Here is a 26,802-nt window from a genome sequence, read left to right as displayed (position 1 = left end):
GGTGAATGTTAGTGACGATTCTACAGCCCTATCTGCTGCACCTCCTTCACTCTAAGCATAAATCAGCTGCTTCACCTCCATCTTTATGATCACTCCTCTGCTCCACCTTCCCTCTAATTATAACACCTCTATTGCACCACCTCCTTTTCTCACAACTCCTCAACTGAACTTCCTTTAATCATAACTGCTCTACTGCACCTCCTTCTTTCTTATTATGACTCCCCTTATGCTCCTCCTCTATAGCATTACTCCTCTACACCTCCTTTTTTATAATCATTATCTCCTCTTCTTCGCTGCACAGCCTCTCTAGTCGTAGCTCAGCTGCTTCACCTCTTTCTTGGAATAGTTGTACTATGTCGCTCCTTCCCTCTAATCATAACTCCTTTATTGCACCTCCTTCTCTTTTATCATAACTCGTCAACGGCACTTCCTTCTCTTAAAACATAACTGCTGTACTGCACCTCCAACTCACAAATCATAACTTCTTTTATGTATCTTTTACACCTCCTTCCCTATCATACCTCCTCTACTGCACATTTGTCCTGTTCTTTCTCTGTTGTAATAACTCCTTTACTACACATCCTCCCTTCTAATTTAATTTCTTCTATGTATTCCTTCCCTCTAACCATAATTCCTCTATTGCACTTCCTGCTCTCTGATCATTAATTTTATTATGTATAATAATATATTATTCTCTTCTCTGAACCTTTAACTTATTTACTGCACCTCCTTTCCACAAATATAAACTCCTCTGTTACATAAACTCCACTCTAACATAACCTTTAATCATAACTTTTCTGTTCCTTATAGTTCTAATTGCCCACTGGCCTCCAACTTCCTTGCTCTGATTCATCTCCTCTCCATCTTCCCTCTGCATATCTCTGCCATCTCTACTTACCTCCTCTTCTCCTCACTTTTCTCATATTCACGTCTCTTTACTGTACTGCAATGCAGCAGAGCGGAACTGGGCGCAGCTCAGGGAACCTGAGAGACCAGCCCTCTGTCAGCTCGCCTGCACTGGCAAGGATGCGTCTTAATCACACTGCACTGCCTTTCTTATTCTCCACATCAGACATATAGTCTACACTGGATGAGTTTGTCTGAAATTGAGACTGATATTGATTCATAGATATGTGCATCAATTGCTCCATAAAAGGATCCTTCCACAAAATTCAGATACTTTTCCACAGTGAAAGAGAGGAATCTTCTAGCAAATGAGACTTATGGTTCTGTATTATTAAACTAATAACCTACTAATACTATTATTTCCGCAGTATATAGTACGTATATGCAAATTTAAATAGAGACCCATGACTTGCTGCAAAATGTGTATATGACAGTGTGTCAAATCCTGTATTCCACAATGCAGTGCACGTGACTTTATATTTCCAGTGTTATGAATGAACTGGAAATAATTAATTAATTAATCTCCATTTGTAAAAATGCCTAGTTTGATTCATGATTTGATTAAGCTGATAACTCTTAAGACACTTTTGGTAAAAATGTATTTCGATAGTCCGCATTAGACATTCTACTAGCTAACTATAAGTAACTTTGCAACTACATGTCGACTAACTCTCATTCGAGTATTAGTCGACTGATTCATATCTGCTAACTCTTGATTTTGATGTTAGCTGAACAGCCGTTCTACTGACTGTATGTAACTTTGCAACTACATGTCAACTTATTCTACTAAACCTGAACCTGAGTATACTACTACTTTAATCTAATGAGAATTGACATGTAGTAGCAAAGTTACTTAGTTAGTAGAATATTTAAAGTGGACTATCGAAATAAACTAAATTTAAAAACACAAAAATTAAAAAGAAAAATTCCAGATGCATAATTTGACAACAGCATAGCGTACTACTGTTTGAAATATTTATCGTGGTATAATGCACAGGGTTTCACTAAAGAATAGGCAGCATACACTGCGTAATATTCAGTGAATAGTAGCCTACACTAGTTTTATATTTCATAGCTTTAGACTCACAAGGGATTTGATTTTAGCAGTAATTTGTCTGCAAGCCACAGAGAATTGCAAATTCAAAGAAACTAAGAGAAAGTATCTGCAAAGAACATAAAGGTATATGCAGCTCTACGATAAAAGGCCTTTTTAAAAGGGACCTTAAAGCACCACACAGATCTTATCTAAACAGCATTTCTGTCGTCGATAAGAGGATCAATTGATTTCATCACAGGCAAATGCTCAGAAACTTAAATCCGTCCGGAGCCTCCCTGCTTGAGTAATGATGAAGCGGATTGAGGTCGGCTCAGAAGCCGGATCTCAAAACCAAAGCGAAAAGCTTCTAAAATGCATGGTATAACAGTTGAGAAAATATGAATTTATTCATGACACACAAAAATAAAGGTTTGTAATAAAGTACTCACTGATGTTATGGCACAATAAAGAGCTCTGCTTCATATAGAGAGATGTTTGATTTTAAAAACAGATCGGATGGTTAAACTCTCAAATTGGCAACCTGGGAATCTAACTGCCCCTGCAGATTGCTGATTAAAGCTTTGTGCTTTAGTATTAGTGAAACAAATAATAAATTCCATGCATGCATACATAATGAAAATCCTTTAATATTTTGCACATAGATATATATTCATATTATTATTGTTATAATAATAACTGTAAGTCAAAAATAATAGTCATTATATGCATAGAAAACTAATCCATTAATTTACTATACTATGCTGTACTTCTGTATATAAAACAACATAAAGAAACACCTCATTAGCTTATATACAGGAGCTTTTAGGGAAGGAATAATAAAGCCAATAAACACGCATACATACACACACAGAATCAGTGCAAAACACTGATGAGGTTATTCAGTCACTGACAACATGTACAGAGTCCATTCTGCTTTCGTTGATGACCATAAACCATACACAAACACCTTGCACTGGTGTCAGTCATGTAAAACCAAGATATGGAAAAACTAGAAAACATGACACTGATACTCCTTCATAGATGTCTGGATGAAAAATGAACATTAAAGATATTTCAAATAGCTTTGGTTGAAAAGAAACTGCATAAATAAATATCAAGGACAGGGAAGCACCTTCAGAGAAGCCACAGCATCATGTTTCATGTGTCCTATTGCTACTCAGAATGATACAGAGAGACACCGATATAGAGAGAGGGACGGCTCGAGTGTTTGATTACCCAAATGCAGTGCTGTTAAACATCTGTAAACCACAGGAGACATTTCGATTCTCATAGCGGTGTGTGGGTGTGTCTGTTTCTGTGGTTTGTGTGAGCGTCTTCTTTCACCAGAACGGGTTGGGAAAACATCCTGCGTCTCGCTCTAGTCCCCTTTGAAATGACTGCACCAGAGGGTCCACAAAGCGAACCGCTGTTATGACAACTGGAATGGGGCCAGACTGCTCGGCCCATCGCACACAAGGTGAAGGGATGGAATATCTGCCTGGTTAGAGTGGGGCTCCAGGGGCCCCTGCGTCTCCCCAAACCACCAAGCAAGGGTGTGGTCAAGAGGAGCCATCAAAACTGTGGAGACAGAAATTGCACTTTCAGCGGTTACAATTTAAAGCAGTAAAAATCATGACATCAAAATGAATGTGCCCTCATGATCTTTGCTTCCCACTTGCAATGGCTTCTCTTCTCTGATGAAGTGTTTACTGGTGCGAGGGCGGGACAACCTGTCACTTACATGAAATTCACCAATAGCAAACCACAACCATCCAGTAATCACATCCCGCTTTGCTTGCTATGATACGGAGTGTTATTAGTATCTCATTTCACAAATCGTTTGTTTCTATAACAATAAATAAAATGTAAAGTATTTGTTCTAGCTCTTGTTTTAAATTATTTTGTTCCGTTATTACGCTTACGCATGTTGTACAAGCAAGATGTGACGGTTGGTCAGTTGTATTTGTCCCGCCCCTCCTTCACTGTGATTGGACGGCTGGGTAAAAAGTGACAGCGTTTTACCCAAAGTTGAACATTCTTCAACTCTCGGCGACCGCTAAAAACGACGAACTCTCAGCGCTTCAGCATGAAATAGACACCTGCCGTTTTAAAAATGCGCCGCTACCATTGAAAACAACTGGAAAAATTCACTAGCCGCGAGAAAATAACGCTTTGGTGGAAACGTGCCCAAACATGAATTTTACAAACCAATTGCAAATGTTTTATTGAAGTTGTAATCTATCAAATGCAATTATACAAATGTGTCATTAAATTTCCACAAATTTATAAAACTGATCTGAGATCAGATAAAAATCAGACAGTGATTCATGTGTTCAGAGATCGCCAATTTTAATTTTAATGATTTTTTCCACGTCGGTTCTTATTATCATTTCTACTGAATCTTGTATTTAAATATATTTCTAATTACACAATTGTAACGATGAAGTTGCAATTTAGTACAATTCAAATATAGTAACTTTAAATGTAATATTGATAACCACAAATTATAATCAGTAGCCTATTTCACCTTAGTATTCAACACATGAAAATAAGTGTACTTCTGTAAAGCATGACAAAAGATTATTAAAACATAATGATTTAAAATGTACTTTTCTGAAGGAAAACTTTTAATGGGACATTTTTGCACTTTTCTTTAAAAGCACTTAAAAACACTTTTTCTGCAATATAAAGATACAGCAGAAATAGTAAGAATAGTATGCTATTCCGAATTCAGCATATGTCAACACTGGACATAAAGCTGTGCCTGTTAAGTGATTTTAAACAAATAGTTTGCCATAAATGTGTCATCATATACTAACCTCTGTTTTGTTCCAACCCTGTATTATTTTCTTTCTTCTGTGAAACAAAAAAAAAAAAAAAAAAAGAGATCTTCAGAAGAGCTTTAGTTATTCATTCAAGTAAAATAATTGGTGATTTATAGTTTTAAAAAGGTACCATACTAGCACCATAAATGTAGTCCATACTCCTCTATATTTCAAGTCTTCTGAATGCAAGCATTACAAAATATTTGAGAACTCCAGCATAGGGGAAGATTTTTGGGGGGGAGCTTAGCAGTTATATCATTTTTTGTTTTACAGAGGAAAGAAAATAATACAGATGCCTTAACATGAAGGTGAGTAAATGATGACAAAATTCAGAATCACAGGTTTTACAAGAGGATTACAGAAATCACCCATGCATTAATTACCACAAACAACAAGAAACTGAAAATCATGGTGGGAAAAATCAGCATTCCTGTGACCGTAGTGAAATCTTGATGGGATTGATGAGTAAAACCTAAGGATAAATGTCTGCCTTTGAGCTATTAAATATTAACAAAGCCATTTTCTGCTCCTGCTGGGCAGCTTTACGAGATCACAGATAGAAAGGGTCACCTCTACCGTTCATACACATAAGGAAGCATACATGCATGGATCATGGTGACACTTGGGATTCTCACACCTCACTGGATTCTCTCTACATTAACAGCTTTCTACCTGAAATGACAATTGAAATGTTCTATACAGGCAGCAACCCCATTAGTCTTAGCCTCAGCCGGTACAGTCTGTTCATGCATATTGTACACAAAACTGGAAAGCACTTGAGAAAATCAGATCAGACAGAACTCTTGACAACTTCGCAACTTCTGGGCGTCGGGGTGAACATGTCGGTCTGCCAGGAAGCAAAATCGTGTTTAAGGGTGTGTTCACACTTGTAGTTCGGTTTGCTTGGTTCGTTTGGTCCTGACCAACAACAAAAAAAACATTTAGTCCTGGTCCGCTTGGCATTCACATTGGCATTTTAACACCGAACATGAAGATACAGAACCTAAAGGCATAGGGATATGCTCACAACCTGATTGGACGGCTTTTATTACTTATATTTAGAGACGTAGCTTACCGAACATCCAAAACAATGCTAAGCGCTGCGCTAAATGCGTTCGTTGTATGTGCGTAGCCGACATATGATCGTATTTTGACCAGATGAGAACTTGTGAAGAACTTATAAAATGTGTGAAGGAGTGAAAACAGTGGCAGGAATCCCTCCGTCCGTCACACACACAAACAAAGATCTGTTGCGAGGAGACGCGGTTCTGGTGCCTTTACTGAACTGTGATGGGCAACATCACAGTTCGTTCACATGTGTTTGGTCCGTGTTGCGTTCATATATCATTCGAACTGCACCAGAGTTCATTTGGAAGCAGATCGAGACCCATGTTCTCTGCTTGTTTGGTGCGCCCCAGGGTTCGGGTGGCAGTGTTCACACTTATTCAAATGAACCGCACTAACAGAGCAACCAGAGTTTATTTTAATCAAACCAAACCTGTCAAATGTAAACACACCCTAAAAGTCACCTCACTGAGCTAGTCTCTGGATTTGCCAAAGTTTGTTAGGTTTGTAGCATCAAAATTTGAAGATTCTCTTTCTTTACAGCCTGGTGTTTTCTGTAGAACAATTAGAATTGTTTCTTTGTTTTTAATGTCAGTCTGTTATTGTGTCATCACTGGTTTAGTTTGTCAAACGATGTCGATCAGTCAGTCAGTTTCTTCCTTTCTAATTAAGCCGTTCTTGGCTAGAATAAGCTGTGAATCAGAATTATTTTAGTATATATATCAATATTTTGAATTAGCTTTTATTTTTATATTTTCAAGGTTTCATTTAAATTTTAGTGTAAGATTTAGTCATTTTTTTTGTAATGTGTTTTTGTCATTTTTAGTACTTCAACTTAAACGTATTTTATTTCGGTTATAGTTGCCAAGGTAGTTTAAGCTTTTCGTGGAATATTTCAGCTTTACTTCAATTAACAAAAACGATTTTAAATGGTTTTAGCTTTAGTTAAAGTCCCCCTGTGGTAAAAATCAAGTTTTTTATATTGTTTATATGTCTGTGTTGTGTTTTTAATATGCTTTAAGACAAACCATGTGTGTAAATTGATTACTCAGCACAATTGCTGAGTATTTTCTCTTTAAAACTGCAGTGAACCACAGACGGTCTCAAAAACTGTTTCTGACGTCACAAACTACCTTGTAACCAATCATGTCAACGTGATCATCAACGAGTGGATCTCTGAGCTGCTGTGAGTGAGTAGAGGCGGGGCTAATTAGCATATTCATAGAAGCTCCACTACTAAATGAGGCAAGGGTGTAGAAGCATGAAGATTTTTTTTTTCAAGGAAAAATGTCCTTTTGGTGATTTTTTGGTGACAAAAAGATGTGTTTTAAGGGATACAATTATTGACTACAGGGGGACTTTAATAATAACAACACTGATCCAAATAAACTAATAGTCTTGACTAGTGCTCACTATTAATCCTAGTAGAGTTTGACTTTAGAATGTTGCTAAATTAACAATTTGACAAATAAATATTGGGTAGAATAGTTTATTTTTAATGACTGGTACATTTGACATTTTTCTATTCATACTTTGAATAATTTGTATTTGCTATCAACCGTTTTTCCATACTTATTGAAAATCTGCACTAAGCTCGCTGTGATGCATCAGCAAAGGGTACATACAATGCTGCCTTGGTCAAAATAAGGTTTCTTATAAGGCAGCATAATTTAGCTGCCTACTGTTTTGGAATAAACAGGAGCATACCAGTGATGCCTAAAAATGCTGTCTAGGTAGGCAGCTCACTAGGGTTTGAAACAGAGACATTGAAGCAGAACTCACCTGTCCCAGAGCTTCACGTTCCTGCAGTTGTTGCTGCAACATCCTGCTGATATCAAAGCTGTGAAGATAAAAAAGAATTTTGTGAATTTTAGTGTCTGGAAGTACAAAGCCCATTTTCTTTATTTTTAATGATAGCCTGTAAACCTTCCAAGACAGACCTACCAAAAGCTTAGAGATCGTTCAGCAATGATATATGCTTCTGCAGAGGCCACACTGTTACCATGAAAAGAAAAAATCCAATATTTTGCAATACATTGAAAATATATAGATTTTACCTTTATCACCCAGCTGTTGAAGTATATTGTACTGCTGTTACATCATTCACAATGTTTCATGGGATTGAGACCCTCGTAAAAGACTTTTATATAATTTTTTTATATTCCGGTTACATCAGCCTACTTTCGTGCTATGAATCTAAGGTTGTAGTTTTTGTGATTTGTCTTGGAGCTGGTTGGTTTATTTCATTGCTGTTTATTGAAGAAGAAATGCCTATAATGAAAATGAAGGGAGAAAAATACCTCCGGAACGAACGCAGTTGGAAAAAGTGGGCGATTGCTGTTGTACTTCTGATGAATTATAACGTTTATTATGTTAATACACTCCTAATGCACTCCTCAGCAGCAGACACAAAATGTAACTCATTTGGATTTGGCTGGTCAATAGAGGTGTTGGTAAAATGTGATGTGGTTTGCGCTATTTGAGCGAAGTTAACGAAAGTTAATAGTGTAGCCTAATTAATAGAAATATCTTATCCTCCATTACGCGGTCGCTATTTACATCTCAAATTGTCTGTAAACTCTTGACAAGGCAACGACTGACGCATTTGTATTACATTCCAAAGAGCTCCGTTATCAGTCCCACAGTGGAAAATTAAACCATATCCTTATCGGCTGGGCCGGATCAGCACGGAATGGAACAGTTAAGCAACGAGAACGGTATTTCATTTAATTGGTTAATTGGACCATTTTGCTTAAAGTTGCGATGAAACGGAAGTAGCAACAGATCTTTTCTTTCATATTGTGATGTACATTCAAGTGAAACAGATTATCAGAAAACAAAAGAAAAAAATATATATTTAAGTGGACTTAAACTTAAGTATAATACTTAAGTTTAAGTGGACTACATGAGTGTAGAAGTCCTGCAAGTCTGTTTTCACCAGAAGATCATTTTGATTAAAAAAGGTCAAAACATATTTTCAGAAATGAAGCATATATGCATGGGTGAATTTTTCACAATAAGATGAAATCAGATTTTTGGTGAATTTTGGTGACACTTTATTTTAAGGTGTCCCTGTTACAGTGTAATTATACATTTACTGTAGGTACTGAGTAGTAATAATTAACTTCTTCCTCGCCATTGACGAAATTTTCCTGCTTTCCGTGTTTTCACTGTTATACGGTAGGGGGCGCTATTAGGCATCTTCTGAAAAAGTACAGAATCTCCAGATCAAGACATGTGAAGAAGAAGCAGAAACAAGCGATTGCAAATATAAGCAGATGCATATGTAACATAACGCGATCATCAACATTAAACAGCATATAAATCAAAACTGCCTAATGTTACTGAATGAAATGTCGACACAGGACGAGCTATAGGACTGTGAAACCATTAGGGATGTTGATGGACTCAATCTATTCCATCTGTGTTTTGATTATTGTTCTGAACATGATCTGTAGTCTTTGACAAAAACGTGATTTTTTCAGCTTTTTGCTCAAAATGATGCTTTTTTTATGAAACTTAACCACATTCAAGTGTTGATAAAACTACACGTACTTCCAAAAGGGTTAGGTTTAGGATTAGGTTTGGCTTAGGGTTTGTTGCAGGTAACATCATTTATAGTTATTACTACAGTAACTACATGTCACATGTGTAACAAGAACATTTTAAAATAAAGTGTTACCTGAATTTTTATTTCATGCCAACTTTAATGACTGCAAATCCTGATGATCATGTTATCTATCCAGCATGATTTGAAATTGTTCCAAAGAGCATCTTGTACTTCAATGGATGGAAATCTCACTCATGATTGCGTGATACTGGGAATCCTTGCTTTTTGATTTGTTTCATCACCAAATATTGATTGGATGCTTATCCTTTATCATTCTTTGAGCATTTGTGGAGCAGATTCCTAAACCACTTTGTCGTTCTTATTATCTGCTGTTTGATCAAAGCTCCCCTGGACATCAGATTTAGTTTGCGTTCTTGGTTGTGTCTGCGCTGTTTCGTGCTTTATCTGATTCACGTTGTCATGTTGGCGGGTAAACCGGTCAGGATGTCTGTTAAAACCTCCTAAAGTGTTTCTTAGAAGTCCACAGACTGGCATGAATCTTTAATGGTTGACTGCAATCGCACGCCTGAAGCAAATATGATAACGAGATGAAAAACAGAAGTGGTGAATGAAACATAGAGCACTATTGATGCCGGCTTAATGGAGGCGAGCTCAGACAGAATGGATGTGCCGTCACTCTATCTGAATGAATATCGAATGACTTTGAACAGTCAGAGTGCAGGAAAGCTGGATATCCTCAGATTAGCCTGCCAATGAAACAGTGCTCATACACTGAAAACTTTTAATTTTTGTACAAATATTTTTTAAGTAAATTTCACATATGGAATTAAGTAACCTCTACTTAACTAAGTTAAGTGAAAGTAACAAACAAAATAAGTACTTTTAACTTGGCTAGTAAAAGGTTGAGTTATATCTATTTAGTTGAAGTTTCCTTTGCAATACATTTCACTCAAACAATATAACATTGAATTAAACCACACTTTTAAAATATATTCTTTACTTAGAAATATATAAATAAATAATACAACAGATATTGTGTGAAACACCAAAAGAAGTTGTGCATTACGTGAACACAGAGACCTCAATACTTGGTAGACAATACACAATGACGGTAACATTTGATGGAACGTTTTTGTGTTTGAATGTGTCATTTTGAGTAGAAAATGAACTCCAAATGTCACAAAATGGCAAGTTACTAATCCTAAAAAAAAATTAAAAAAAGATTAAATAGTGTAAATACAGCTGGAAAACAGTGAGAATCAACCTCATTAATTATTCAAGGCCCAGTGCATGATGGGAACACCAGTATCAGAAAAGTTGAGTTATTTTACTTAATTTTATAACATTGATATTTACGCTTTCATTTCTACATGCTTGAATTGAGTGCTAATATAGAATTTACTTCGTTTTTTTTTTATCTTGCCTGAACTAACTTTTTCATGTAAATTACATTGTTTTTTTTCTGTAGTATTTACTTCACCACAAAATCATTTTTATCAGTGTATATGTTGCATGTCAGATTTTACTCATAAAGAAGTCTGAGAATGTAGACATGACACTGTGAATAATATCTTACCATATGTTCTTACTCTGGCAGATTACACCCTCCACAGTCAGTGTGAGGTTTCTCAGCCCAAAGGTTGTCACTATGTCTGTTAGTGTGTGTGTGCTTGACGGGGTGGCATATGGGAAAAGCAGGCAGGTTTATAGTTGGTTTAGTCTTGCCGAGCTCAGTAAAAGAGGTAAATGAGGATTTGCCTGTGGTCTCCAGTGTGCAACTAAACCTTAAAAAGAGAAAATAACTGCTCAGGCGCTGAGAGGGCAACAATTTATGTTGGGAGTCTCTTATTTCCTACAGACAACCCTCAGTCTCTGAAGTGTTTCTTACCGTTCCTAGAACCGTTCGGCCAGACTGTGGAAAGTGTCTTATGATATAGGACAATATGGTGCTCATACTAGTGGAGGAAAAAACACCTGAATTTTATTCAGAGGCCAAACTGAGCAAAAATATGCAATTTGGTGCACCAAAAAGTAACATTAAATTCTGATAGCTTGTAATGCAAATCAATGAGATCTTTACGACAGTATAGCGACAATCTGATACTGTATACGGTTAAAATACAGTTCTTTCATTTGGATTATTGAATTCATAGGCCCTGTTTACACCTGGAATTAAGATGCATTTTGGTCGATCGGATCACAAGTGGATGACGTTAAATACAGGTGTAAACGGGATCTAAAACGTTTTGAGCTTGTCCACTTTCGACCACTTACAGAAAAACCCATACATTTACCCTCCCATAGACCATCCTCTCAAAGAAATCAGGACAGAAGTGGTTGAAAGTGTGCGAAAGAGGCGGATTAAAATACCAGGTGTAGCTAAACGGGAATGTGTCTCCATCGTCTAGCCTACTTGTGATCTGATCGACCAAATACCAGGTATAAACAGGGCCTTAGATCAGTCATTTGAAATGTGGCAGGAGATCCAAATCTCTTGTTGTATTCTACCATTAACATTAACAATCATACTAGGCTTTACATTATAATAATTGTCTAAGCATGATTTTAGCTCTTGAGCTTGAATATTAAAATTGCATTGTGTAGGCTTTTATAATGTCACAGTGCTTCTTGGCTGGTAGCTTACAACATTCAATTTGCCCTGAAAGCTCATGGTCAGATATTTATGCCATGTGGGGCGACTCAGATCTGTCAGATACAGTCTATCCTGAGAGAGGTGGTGCGAAGGTCAAGATGTGTGATTTCATATTTGGGCAGGTTCAAAACTTGTGTCAAGATGAAAATCTACTTCTTTTTCTCCTATATCTATAACAGACACACACACACACACACACACAGCTACCACAAACACAGACAGACTTACACATTTCCATCATCGTAAAACAGGGATTACAGGAGAATGTCCTATATTTTCAGAGATCATGTGAACGCTTAAGCTCTGACATGGGATGAGGCCAAAAAATTCTCTTATCGATGAGAAGAGCATCTACTTGCTCTCCTCTGAATTGTTTGGAAGTAATGATAAAATAGGAGTCTGTAAACATTGCCATTATGTAAATGTTCACATTTCTTTTCCATGATCACCACTGTCACACAAGGACATCTGCCAACATCATATTTGTAATTCCAAGTAGTTTAATAAATCTGCCTAAACAAACACAGATGTGGTCTTTTATGTTGTCAGTTTATCATTTTCACACATCTGCACTACTAGTTGTAGATTATGTACTATAATAATACAGCTCATCCAAATATTTTTAATAGCATGCATAAAATGTCTTACTACCTAAAAGATATCATTGAAATAATCACCTCTCTGACAGCCTTGGGCTTTGTTCACACTGCAGAGGATCAGATTTTTAGCAGACTTTTGCAATAGATCATGCAAAAAACAAAAAGTCTTCTTGTTGCAAATAAAAAATAAAATTAAAAAATCAAATAAATTAAAAAAAAAAAAAACTGATTTTATACTGCAAGACTGAACAAAGACATAGGGCCCTATCTTGCACCCAGCACAATTGACTTTTTTGTACACCGATGCATGTATCATTCCTATTTTGCACCCGACGCACAGCGGACTTTTCCCTCCTCAGACGCACGTCGGTAAATTAGGGAATGAACTTGCGCTCCCGGGGGCGGTTCAGCGAAAAGAGGAGGCATGTTCCGGCAAAAACGTTCCCTGGTGCTATTTTGCAGTTTCAGAAAACAATTCCGCTACAGACCAGGAAAAACCTAGTCTAAAGTCAGTGGCGCGTTATTCAGATGCTATTTTAAGGGCGCATGCTTGGCCATAATGTAGCGTGTGCACAACGCGCATTCACTTTGCTTCTCTCATCTACACAGACGCAGGCAGCAGTTCCCATTTTTGCAAACCATTCATAATTACAAGGAAAAATATTACCACACGAGGGAAATCGTTATGTTGTCCATGAAGATGTGAAAAAATAGGCATAAATCTAGCTTACATATTTACCCAAATTATTATACGCCTGTTGTGTTTCGCGTTTGATACTTGCATTTCAGATCGTTAAAATAGGGCCCATAGACTCTGTAACCAGCAAAATAAAAAATAAAAATAAAAGATTCAGGGAACCTGCAGAAAACTAGCCAATCAGAAATGCTCTCTGGCTGTCAATTATTTTGTCTGTTCGGGTTGGGTGATGGCGTGCGGTTCAACAGCTTCCAGCACCTTTAAACACACTAAAATAATGCCTTTAAATGCTGTCATACTGTTTCATCCAAAGAATACCCACAATGCCCCTCACAGAGCATGCTAGCTGAAGGTCATCGCCTAATGAAGCTCACTGCACATTTGTGCATGACAGTGTTAACCCATATCCCTTCAGGCAGAGTCATGGTCAGCTCAGCCGCTTCACACGGATGCGGGATCCATTGTAGCGCAGAGTTTGTTGTCTTAATCCCACACATATTACACAAAATCAAAAGCATTAATTCATTATTTCTGGATTTTGCATTGTGCTTGTCACAAAATATTGTCAAGCTTTTTAAAATGAACATTTAAACTCACTGAAATGTCATTAAATATGTTGCAGAGTTTTGGAAACCTGTTAGAAAACATTTATTTTTGCAATTACATTTAGTAATGCTAGTGCAAAAAAAAAAATATGTGGAGAAAAAAATGCAAACCAGGTTTTTTTTTTTTTTTTGTGAAATGCACAATCCTCACACAAAGCCATGACTCAACACTCTAAGCTGAGCTCGCCATGAAAATCCATTAGGGGACCCGTGACTAAGAGCTCACTGTAATAGTCTTTCTTGGGGAAATATAAATACTCAAATATGGCGCACAGGGCAAGAATTATAGGCATTTTCTCACTTGCCAGATCCTGTTTTTGTTCAGTTCATCTGCTTAAACCATGCCACTGCCTATATGTAAGCCTATTCCTCTATAGCATTTTGTGCACCGGTCAAACACTGCTAAGGGGACAAGGAGGCCACATATCATTCAATAAATTTCACATGTGATCAGTTCCTTATTTAGATTTTTTTTCCCAGTATTTACATATTTTTATCACTTTGTAACTGATATTTCTGTTGAACACAGATGATTTGTTATTGCCTTTTTTTTTTTTTTTTGTAACTGAGTCCCAAAATAAAATAAATAAATGCATTTTAAATCAAATAAAAAATACGTGTATACTGTAATTTACTGTAGAGTGTAAACTGTACTAAAATTTTATTAAAATAAAATAACATAAAAAATCGAATGTAGCCTTTAGTATACAATAATTTTGTTAGTAAAAATAATAAAATATTAAATAAAAATAAAACAAAATACATATACAGTAATTTGTTACAAAATGTAAACTTCACTAAATCTTATTTAACTTTTCTAAAATTGTATTATAATAAAATAATATAAAATAAAAACTAAAATGTAGGCTTAAGTATACAAGAATTGTGTTAGTGTAAATTTTACTAAATTAAACTAAATAAGACTAAAATAAAATGCATATATATAGCCTATAGTAATTTGTTAAAAACTGTAAACTAAAAAAACTGTAAAACTAAAATGTTATTAAAATTAAATAGCATAAAAAACTAAAATGTAGCCTTTAGTCATACATATATATATATAGTAAAAAAAAGTGTAAACTTTATGAAAATAAAATAAAATAAAATAAAGTGGAATAAAAACTAAAGGCTTTGGTATACAAGACTTTTGTTAGTGTACATTTTACTAAAATAAAATAAAATAATAAAATACAATAAATAAAATAGAAATAAAATGCATATATACAGTAATTTGTTAAAAGTGTCAAATTTACAAAGCTTTATTAAAATAAAATAAATAAAAATAATAATAAATAAAAATTAGACTTCAGTTTACAAGACGTTTTTAGAGTATGAATTAATAATAAAATAAAATAAAAAATGATTCAGCAGGACACCTGTAAGACGGTGTGTTAATGGAAGTAGGGGAAAGGTATTTGCCTACTGTATGTGGGGAGGTAAACACAGAGAAAGTCTCAGCTTCAGGGCTAAATTTAGAGCTGGAGTCAGAAGGGGGTATCTCCCAAGGTCACGGAGAAGCGCACACAACAGCATTCATGCTCACACTAACACACACCTACACACACACAGCAATTGAGATACAGGTCTGCCTAAACCACAGGCTTCCCTGGGGACTGGAGAGTTTGAGTCTGAAGAGGTCTGACTTCTGTATTATCGGGAAATGGCTTGTTTTTCAGAAGTTGTGTAATGGCCGCTTTGTCTCCTCTTTAAAACCCTTATCTGTGGTATTAGGAAGGTCTCAGATTTGCCATGGTTCAAACTGAAGTGAAAGCTGAGAAAGAAATCTCACATGCTCAAGAGTTTCAAAAGTTCCACTGAGTGTTTAAGAAGAGAAGCATAGACCAGAATATTTAATGTGGTTTAACATGCTAGAAAATAATAGTCATTTGGGTTTACAATGTCTGATTTAAGAACAAATTCAGGATCGTTTTGTTAAACTATTTAATGTTGTTCATACAATTAGTTTTAAAAATAAAGGTTCTTTATTGGCATCTATCATTTTATGAAGAATCTTTAACATCCATGGAACCTTTCCATTCCACAAAAGGTTCTTTAGATTTAGAAATGTTCTTGACACAAAGACAGAAATGGTTCTTTTAAGAATTGTTCAGTAAAATGTTATTTGGACCCCAAAATGGTTCTTCTATGGTTGTGAAAAATCCCCTTTTGGAACCTTTATTTCTAAGAGTCTAACCATGATTTGGTTTATGAGTTTACTGACTCAATGAAGGGTGCGATTATCAGTAAAAGTCAACCTTCTGTCACAATCACACAATGCTACTGTATGGCTTTACAAGACCTGGAATATAGTTCATGAGTCACATTTATAGTGCTTTAATGTCCATTAGAAGTTTGAAAGCTCCAGTCCATATTCGTTGTAATTGGATGGAAAAGCTTGGCATTATTGAACATGTTTTGTTCCACAGAGGAAACAGGAAAATTTTCATTTTTGGGTTAACTAATCATTTAACCTTGCACTGTTAAAAAAAAACACTTTGGTCCATCCATCTGCTCACAGTGTGGGGTCAGCAAAAAAATAAAAAAAATAAAAATCTGAGCCAAGAGATAAACAGAGAATAGAGTGCCCATTTTTCTCTGCTTATACAACAATGCCCTCATTTTAGAGTTTAGTGACGTGGACATACTTTTCAAGACACGTTTTCTTCAGCATAAAGCTGGATATTGACAGACATCGCCAGATCAGTGTAGCCACGTACTGTACTGCCTCTATGAAAACAGCTTTCATGTGAAATCCAAAACCACCACATTTCCGACATGAGCTGACAGCATTAGCTACTGTACAACGTGATTCCCATGCAAAATGAAGCCTCCCTGAAAGAAAGAAAAAAAAAACTAGCAGCACGATGGTATTAAGATTAGTTTTGAGGAAGTCAAGAGGTGCTTGTTTTCATGCAGGATTCCAGCCAAATATGCAGAGGGATTGTATCGTGACGCCGTTATTTAGATGCTCGTTTATCTGAACTTTTGGTGACTAAAGCACTGTGATGTTTATAATCATGTGATTTGGCTTTTTGAATAAGAGCCACATGCTAAGAAAGCAGAAAAAATAATAATTCTCTGAAAACCTCTTACAGGATTATCCAGAGCTTCAACATCATACATCCCTAGTCTACATCTATGCACAAGTTTAAATCCCACAACAAATACTAGTTGTAGTAGTGACTGCTAACACTGCAACACACTCAATTTGAATGGATTTTTTTAATAGCTACACAAACCAATGCTTTCAGCCGGTAACCATTTCCATCATGCCGGTCTGCAAAATAGACAACCAAAGCTCTTATGTCACGTTTTGTTATATAATCGTGGTTAAACTGTGATATAACTGTGATATAACTCAAACGTTCAGTTTATATTCACTTCAGAGTTAAAAAATAAATAAATAAATAACATTGGCTGCCTGGGCACCGTGACTGCAACAGTAAATGCTGACAATGCTGATAGATTCTCTATAAAAGCGGTCACTGACAGGGCACTTCAACAAATACAGATGTCAGAACAGTATCCTTGTTATCTACCCTTACAAAAAAGAGGTTTATTCAAGTGTGCAATTAGTATAATTCTTTTAAACTAAAAATAAGAAAGTATACTTTCAGTCTACTTTTTATGTACTTCTCAGAAATGTACTTAAAATTGCACTTAAGTGACAAAAAGACTTGTACTCAATCATTTAATCAAGATATACTTAAAAGTAAAATTAAGTATTCTAAGTACACCTGGCTTGTAGTTCTGTTTAATCTTTTGATTGAGTTGCCTGTTAAAAACTTTTTTCACATAGTTAAATACAGCATTATAAACTTACATTGTTTGAGAAAATTTTATTTATAAATAAAACAGATATGTTCCTGATATGTATCTGAATTTTGGTGTAGGCTAGTCCACTGGTAGTGTACATAGCAATTTACTTTTTTTTTATTTACTACAAATACTCTTTCACCGCCATGGACTGAATTTTCCGGCTATCCATGTTTTCACTGTTATTTGGTAGGGGGCGCTATTACACATCTTTAAAAACAGTACAGAATCTCCCGATCAAAGCACAGGCGAAGAAAAAGCGGAAACAAGTGATATGTATGCCTTGTCCAAATCAGGGGGGTAATCTATCAGCCGGAAACTGAAGCTTCCCCAGGGCCGCCATTGATTAGCGGACCATCACCTGCTGTTAGCATTCCATTGACTCCCATTCATTTTGGCGTCACTTTGACAGCGAATAACTTTACATCCGAGGCGTTTAAAGACTCCATTTGTCCATTATTTATTTCTAAAGAAACACGAAAATGTATAAAAGGCTCCATTACCTTGTATCTTACGTTATGGCCCCGTAGAAGCCGTTTTTATAAAAATAGGCTAACGATTGCGTCATAACCACGCGACTCTCTGTCGCACAATAGAGAAACTACCGTATGGACAGGAGGAGAAGCTTGCGGGCAATCGGGGGGACGTGGAGGCAAAATGACTAAGTAATTAATCAGAATACTTATCAAAAGTTTCTCCTCCTAGCTCATGGAAACCTCCTACTCACACTCTCCGTCTCTGCAAGTTTCGGAAGGGAATGATTCAGATTTCTCTTTGCACAGCTACTAGAAGACAGACGGGTTGCTCACGTCACATCTACGTCATCAAGCTCAGTTTGAGTCTGCGCAGTACGCTCAGCCATCAGGAAGTGAGAGCTTCTAATTGACTTCACTTTTCTCCGTTGAATCCAATGGGGTCGCTGTGTCCATTTATTTTACTGTCTATGGTCCAAATACCCACACTTGCGGTCTTTGCACTTGCCTGTCTACTTGCATCACGTATTTCCTCTATTTGGCCCAAGTGTTCAAGTAGGCGTAAAGACTGCAAGTGTGTGTAGAACTTTTGATTTCTCGATGGGACACACTTATAGTCTTGCAAAAAATGCAAGTGTTTACAGAGCTTTTATTTATTATATTTTCAATACTTTGTATTTTAAAATAAACTTCTACATGTCTGTTCAGTAGTCGCTATGTAACTAACAGAAGACACACATTTAAAATTGCGGTGCTTCTAATTAAGTGATTAAAACAATTGCAAATGTTGAACAAAATAGGCCTACACATACCATACTCATCTTTGCACCAATAAAATGTGCAACACTTTATGTTTTTAATACCAAATTATATGTATCTAATTCATTTAAATTACAGTGAAAATTATTATTTATTATCTCGTGATTTCGGGGCACATGAGTTCCCGAACATAATGCATGATGGGATACGCTTAGCCTCGATAACAGCTCCGAAGCGGTATAAGTTCAAATACTGTAAGTTCAAAACTTCCTAACGTTACCGAATGAAATGTCGACCCAGGACGGGTTAACGACTGTGAAGCTTTGAGGGTGTTGATGGACTCGATCTACTCCATCTGTGTTTTGATTATCGTTCTGAATCCCATCCGAATAAAGTCTTGGACAAAAATGCGATTTTCTCAGCTTTTTGTTGAAAATTTTGCTTTTTTTATGAAGCATACCCACATTGAAGTGTTAATAAAAAGAGTATGCATTAAAACTAGAATAAAATGTTTTTAAAATGGAAAGACTTAAAGTACAATTAAAGGTATATTTCAAGTATTTTTAAAAAACACCTAAATAGGAACATAGTAGTATACTTAAAGTGCAAAAAATATATACAAATAGTAAACTATAAGTATGATATTATGTTCACTTAAAAAAAAACTACTAAACAAGTGTACATTCATAAACTAAAAATGTGCTACAAGTATTTAACTAGTAAACTATCCGTATGGTCACTTGTAGTAGTTGCAGTACAAACGGAAAACGTATAAACTAGCTGTGTACTCAAAGTTTACTACTGGTACACTTAAAGTATAGGCTACTTAAAAGTATACTTTTATACACTAAAATGTGGGCCAATTTAGTCCCAAGTAGTACTGAAACAGTACACTTACAAGTATACTTCAAGTACATTGATATTAGTATACTTCCTACATAAAGTATACTTAAAAATATACTTTACTTGAGTATACTTCATAAAATGAACTTGAAGTATACTTATTTTTGTAAGGGTAGGCAATAAACACAGATGCTAAAGTAGACTTATTTTCTTTCTACTCATCCTCATGTCATTCCAAACTTGTAGGCCTATGCATTTCTTTCATTTGTGAAACAAAATAAGATATTTTGTAGAACATTAGGGTCCAAACTACATTGGAATCTAGTGACTTTCACTGTATGGACAAAAAATAGCATTTTTTTCATGTTCTACAGAAGGTTTGAAATGACATGATGGTGAGTAAATGTTGATAGAGTTTCATTTTTGTGGTAAAATATCCCTTGAAAACACATTACACATACTCAAGTAGTTCATCAACACCACAGAGCATTTCAGAGCAGCATTAGGGTTGTCCTGGAAGATAGGGATGATCTGGATGTGTACAGGGTCAGTGGACCATGGTTTTACCTTTGGGACCAACACCAGAACAGGCTGTGACAGTGACAAATGTCTACAGCAGCATTACAGACACGCAGGACATGCTGAAACCACAGCATATGACAACAACAGTCATCTTGTTAGCAATTACCTTTCATTGTTAGTGCTTAGCTGAAAGGCATTCTTATGGTTCTTTGCAATTTGTAAAGCTAATATCTTTCAACGACTATTACTGATTTCATTTTGACCTTGTCAAGTGACAGAATGCTATTTCTCCATCAGGGAGGTTCCATCTTGAACGTAACAAATAAATCTCATCTGTAAAGATGAGGGAAGCTAATTCAACGACGTAAAGAGTCAGCTAAAGAATAGGTTGGTAAAGTTCTTTGGTATTTTGAGTTATTTAAACGAGGACATCCATCTGATCTTTCGTGGTTCTTATTTCATCTTAAGGGGGTATTTCTTGAAGCTAATGAATGCTAAGTGAGTCACATCTTTAACCTTGAGGTGAGTGTTTTATGGGTGGTGTGAACGATAGGCTACTCAGCATGTTCTCCTGTAGAAATCGTTATCTGCAGCTGTGGGATATAGCTGCCTAACGCTTTTGATTTGCACCATTTATTATAAACTAAGTTATATGCATTTGTGTGTGTGTGTGTGTGTGTGTGTGTGTGTGTTTTATATATCATGTGGGATTTTGTACAGTCAGTAAATCTTTCATCCCATAATCTAACGATTTCATAAAGAACTTCCGTAAAGCTGCAAAAAGACAAGACATTAGCTGTCTGAATATGCCTACTACCTTAGTGCACGAAAAACAGTACAGCATAGTGAGTCCGATTGTTCGAATACATAATATTCAAAAAACATTAGATGAAAAGTACCCGGATGGTAGTGAAGCGACATGGTTGGTCACATGACAAAGCCAACATGGTGGATGTAGCACATTATTCATTCATACTACAAAAGTTCATACTATATAGAACATACTTTTGTAACAGTCACAAAGTAAATTCATCAAATGCAGTATCTACTCGGACAGTGTTTGTTTTATTGTTTTGCTTTTTAGCATTTTAATAGCCTATATTGTTTTTCTATGTGTGCTGAGGTGTTTGAGTTAGTTATAAAAAAGCACCATAGTATTAGCAAGATCTTTGTGATTTTTTTTTGCTAATGCTAATGCTAATTATGCTTTTTGGACATAAACCATGGTAATTACCATGCTAATATCATGCTATGGAATATTTTTGTATGCTATAGGGCTATGTGTTTGTAACTTTGCACAGAAATGTGCATCAGAAATGAGCCAAAATAGGGCATTGTCTGAATGGGGAAGTCTAACACACTGTGTCCACTTGCTTTGGTTTGATTCTCAATTATACCAGGCATAGGTCTGGTGTCTTTGTAAAAATAATTAACTCTGTTTTAAGTTGGATGAGTCAATGGCAATCTGACTGTGGGTGGCAGGCTAGTCTGAAGGAAACTGTATAGACCTCAACAACAGCAACAGGTGAGAAAAAAAGTGTTCTTTTGATTTTATGTTGTGTCTTATGCCGCCTTCATGTGCTATCGGAATGAAATGGGTCATGAACAGCCTCTCAAGTCATATTTACGATTGGGAATCTCAGAGATAATTTTTATACCTAAGTTTCAGAGTTGGGTGAGCCATAAACTTTAAACTTTAAAAAATAGCAGAGGAGAGACCCATTGCTGTAGTGACTGTTAAATTTTATTTGTTTTTTCCAACTTTCCTACATCTATATTGCTTTCTCTTTCAATTACAGTCATGTATATTAATAATATTCTATTTTACAAGCGCTTGATTAAACTCCCTCCAGAAGCAGGACTGGACAATCCTGATCTAGATATGGGGAATGTTTAGATGGTTGCCAACAAAAGGGATGCTACATTTTATTTATCTTCTATACATGTTTGGCTTTAATAAGATTTCCCCAAGAATTAGGCAAGAATCAACGTGCCATCCTCCATGATTCCTATTCTTTTCGCCAATAAAGCAACTGAACGTGATGAAATCGTAATAAAGTCTTCACAAGTGAGAAGTAGGACATTTCTAATAGCACATGAAGGCAGCATAAGAACATGCAAATGCTTTGATCGGATCTCGTAATGCTCTATGTTTCTCGTTATGTCATTTATCGGAACATATAATATTTTACTTATTGGCAAATACTAAGCTGGGTGAAAATAGGATAAAGATAGAAAAGGATAAATATTTCTCAGGCATAACAGCACACCTTATGTCATTTCATTTCATATATGTGTCAAGTCAGACCCACCATTCACACCATTGTAAAGGCTCCGATGATGTGGCGACAGCTCGTCTCCTGCCAGTCTACGAGGTGACGTCTCTCTGCCAGGGCTGCCAAACTTCCCATGCTCAGGGCTCATGCTGTACTGGTGCCTCAGCATCTCTGGACTACTTCCTCCCAGCTTGCTTTTGTCATGGAGGAACTCTGACGTTCCTAGCAGCATGTGTCTAGACTCTGGACTCCCAGGCCCACCTCCTAAGCTTCCCCTGTGCCTCTGAATGTAGAGCTCGGGACTCATGGGCTGCCCTGTAGCCAGATGGTGCTTCGGATGAGTCTCCGGACTCCGGTGGCCCAGAGATCGACCGTACTTTTCTGGACTTAGCCCTCTAATCAGCCGATGGTCAGGCACAGATATGGAGCCACAGCGAGGTCGGCAGGGCTGGGGCAGAATGAAGGGATACTCCAGGCTGGTGCTTCTGTGTCGGACAGGAGGGTCAGGACTGGAGACCTCCCCGCGTTCTCCTTCCCCTCTCTTCCCAGGGCGAGACTTCTGGAGATCCGGGCTTTTATTCCCAGTTCCTCCGCTAGACGGTGGCTGTGGCTGCTTATGGTGTGGATGTTCGGAGCTGTCGGCACTCCCGGCACTAGAAGTGCTGCTTCCATCCCCAACGTCCCGCAGCAAGCCAGGTACCAGGAGCCCACTCTGGCTGTCAATGGAATTGCGACATCCAACGGGCCCCGCCACACCTTGGACTCCTTCCCCTCCGCTGCCACCTTTGTCTTCGTCTATCAGCAGACAAAGTTCCCTCAGCTCCAGGTTCTCCCGAATGACCTCCTCCTGCTTGCGCTCTAGTTCTGTCAGCTTCTGAAGGTACAGCGCCACATCCTTACGCATGACGCTGGCACTGAAGCGGCCCAGACGCTGCCACTCACGCGACACTCGCTTGCCCTTCTGCCGGTCATCGTCCAGGAAACAGCACAGGTCTCGCAGTTCCCGATTGTCATCCTGCAGCTTCTGGTTTACCTCCTTCAGCATTATAGGGAACACAAAAAAATGTTTTTACAGAGAGTTTTTACATAAAATGTTTTGATTTAAAGACAAAGAATAAAAGATATGGACATTTTGAGACCACACAAACTCTGATTTAATCATTCATTATGAGACTAAAGTTTGTAAGTGTGGTTGAAAGGGTTTGTTCAAGCAAAGTCCATCATTCATCTAAGATAGAACAGTCTAAAGGTATGATCGTCTTACGTGCCACATTTGCCAAACATCTGCCTGAGTTCAATTAAAGGAGAACTCCGGTCAATTTTAACATTGAGCTCATTTTTTTGTAAATTTGGAGTGCTGTCAGTACAGAGAACAACGACAAAAATCGGTAAAATACACATACCTGTATTTTCTTCCTGTTCTCGGTCGAAGTCCACAGTAGTCGATTGTCGAGTTCACGCGCGTGATAACCTATCACGCCGATAACCGATGAACTCGACAATCGACTACTGTGGACTTTGACCGAAAACAGGAAGAAAATACAGGTATGTGCGCTGGCTGAAATAACATCATTTTTATTCATATCTTTCACATCTACTGCAGTCAGATTCACCCGTGTTAACTCTAAAGGAATCACTCACAATGGCTGGGCACTTGTAATGACACATCAAGGATGTTAAGAGGCTAAAAGCAGATTTAAAACTTCCCCATTGAAGTCAACAGGGTGCAAATTTTAAAAAGAGGATAACACGGTGTAGGCAACACCGATTTTTGTCGTTGTTCTCTGTACTGACAGCACTCCAAATTTACAAAAAAATTAGCTCAATGTTAAAATTGACCAGAGTTCTCCTTTAAAGCAATAGTTCACCCGACACACATGAGAAGCAATGGCATTTTTTGCATGAGTGATGATTGAACTTGATGAAAGATTTTCAGAGCTTCAAAATATTTGTAGTGAATGACAACTAAGATTTGGCTTTAAAATATAGTGCAAGAGTTATATGGACTATTATTATGGAGCTTATGTGGTCACTATAAGAATTGTCATTGTATGGAATAAAGCTGAATAAATCCTTTTAAAAATTCACATTTTGTGTTTCACAGAAAAATAACAGCATATTGATAAGACAGCTCGATCATATAATGATAGTTTTATATGTATATATAGAATCTGTTCCGTTAATAGATACATTTTTAGTTTATTTTATGCATCATTAATGGTTAAAATTAAGTGAAAAAAGGCTCACACACATGTACAGCTCAAATAACGAAAATAGGATTCTTGTCTGGCTAAGAAGTTTCTAATTGCTTAGCTTGATTTTTGCAAAGTTGTTTTAATATCAGAAGTTATGAATATAACACGGCAAGAAAATATTCAAGGCGTTATTCCTACAGGAAGAATGATGTTTCTGGCGCATCCTCATGAGCGCAGGTGTGCTCCAGACACCCATGATCTCATCTGCTCACCTTCAGCCCTCGGATCTCGTTCAGATGCAGCTGGAGGCTGCGGTTCACCTCCCGAATCAGATTACTGTGATCCAGGATGACGCTAATTTTATCGGCTTCAGACCTTCGGAGTCGCTGCACCAGCTCCTCTTTGCTCCATTGGAGGAGCTCTTCGTCCGTGAGGTTGGTGATTTCTTCTGCTGGACTTTCTGACGCCTTAGATCCAGGCTGTGCTTGAAGAGATTGCTCCATCAGAAGAGGTGAGCTGCTACTGTGGTACCAGGTGCTGATCAAATATTAATGAGGCAGGCTGTTAGGAGGAGTCAGGGAGACAGAGGACGCATCGTGGAGTGATGCCCGTATCCGATGCCCTTAGAGTGGGAGTCGCCTCGACTTTTTCCCAAAGCAACAGCTGATGCAGCTGACGAGGAGAAGGAAGGGCGGCATACAGAACAAGTGCGCGCGGATGAATCAGCATCGACTCCTATTCATAGTTCTTGTAAGTTTAGAAAAGTGACGGTATCGGATAGCAGGGGATATGTGGGTGTTTTCAGGCGGCCCGATGCGCTCGCCTCCGTCTGCCTCTGCGCGCTTCACCATCCTCATGGAGAGACGGCAGCATCCTCAGCCTGAGCTCCGGAGAAATGAGCGTGACTGCAGCGACTCTCTCTCTCTCTCTCTCTCTCTCTCTCTCTCTCTCTCTCTCTCTCTCTCTCTCTCATACAAACACACACACACACACACACACACGCACACACACACTCAGTGCGTGTGTCGTCTATGTTTGTGTGTGAGTTGTGAGGTGATGATGCTGTTGAAAGTTGCATTTAAGATTGTATCTATGCGCCATCTATGGACACATTGAGGTACTACAGATGAATAGGCTAACATTTTTTCCTTTTTTAATTTAAATTATGTTCGATTATACAGCTCTACTGTCTACCTTCTTTGTATATTTGGATGTAAACCTTTTAGATTTTAGGTACTTTTTCATAGTACATTCAGTGCACTCTATAAAATAATTCTGCGGCTGTATATCACAGTAATAAACTTTGCTATACCTTAATACAATCTCTGGATTAAGTGATTGTTTGAGTTGTTGTTGGACATACCAAAATATGTGGATTCAAATGAAGAAGGTTCACATTATTCATAAATATTAGCTTTTAAATGGTTTTCTTAAATATTTGAATTGCCTTAACTACTAGCCTAAGTTTTATATGCATGTTACCTAATTTAGCTATTTAGGTCAACTTAATTTTACATTTACTCAATTCGATGTATATTTCATCGATTTCACTGAATATTTTTAAGTGTAAAACTGATTCACTAAAAATTGAGTACATCATAGTTTCAGTTTTTAGAGTGTGTTTTCAAAGCTGATTTCTATGCATTTTTCATTAAAACCCCCATTCATATTGGCTACACTTGCCTCTGAGACAGATATAGAAAATATAGAATTAGCCTACTTAATAATATTATAATATTAATTATATCACATGACCAGTTTTTTAATTTAGCATTCAGTGACATTTTCCCCTTGACCTAATGTTTTACTCTGAATAAAACCATTTTAAACATTACACATTACACAAGATTCTTTGTACTGTGGCTTTATCCATGTACACGTTTTAAAACGATAAAATTAGGCACATCTAATTAAAATGCACTTATTTACATATTATATGAATCCATCAATATTAATAAACA

At 37.0% G+C, this 26,802-nt stretch overlaps 1 protein-coding gene across 3 annotated transcripts; it reads right to left on the bottom strand.

The window, feature by feature from the left end:
• Window positions 1–2,325: 2,325 nt before the first annotated feature.
• Window positions 2,326–25,780, bottom strand: ccdc85al (coiled-coil domain containing 85A, like). Of its 3 annotated transcripts, XM_079884080.1 has the most exons (5): window positions 25,114–25,730; window positions 22,683–23,682; window positions 7,615–7,672; window positions 4,762–4,798; window positions 2,326–3,520 (listed from the first exon to the last, which is right to left on the bottom strand). In XM_079884080.1, the coding sequence occupies exons 1-5, from the start codon at window positions 25,342–25,344 to the stop codon at window positions 3,515–3,517; spliced, it is 1,332 nt and encodes a 443-aa protein (XP_079740206.1). In that variant the 5' UTR covers window positions 25,345–25,730; the 3' UTR covers window positions 2,326–3,514. The 3 variants fall into 3 exon arrangements, with proteins under 3 accessions (XP_079740206.1, XP_079740208.1, XP_079740207.1); XM_079884082.1 differs by lacking the exon at window positions 4,762–4,798 and having other exon boundaries at window positions 25,114–25,780; XM_079884081.1 differs by lacking the exons at window positions 2,326–3,520; window positions 4,762–4,798 and adding an exon at window positions 5,602–5,685 and having other exon boundaries at window positions 25,114–25,417.
• Between the last annotated feature and the right edge of the window lie 1,022 nt (window positions 25,781–26,802).

Source organism: Squalius cephalus, assembly GCF_949319135.1.
Source record: "Squalius cephalus genome assembly, chromosome: 10".
Taxonomy (NCBI): Eukaryota; Metazoa; Chordata; class Actinopteri; order Cypriniformes; family Leuciscidae; genus Squalius; species Squalius cephalus.
Note: the sequence above shows the minus strand (reverse complement) of the source record. Positions and strands in the feature narration are given on the sequence as shown.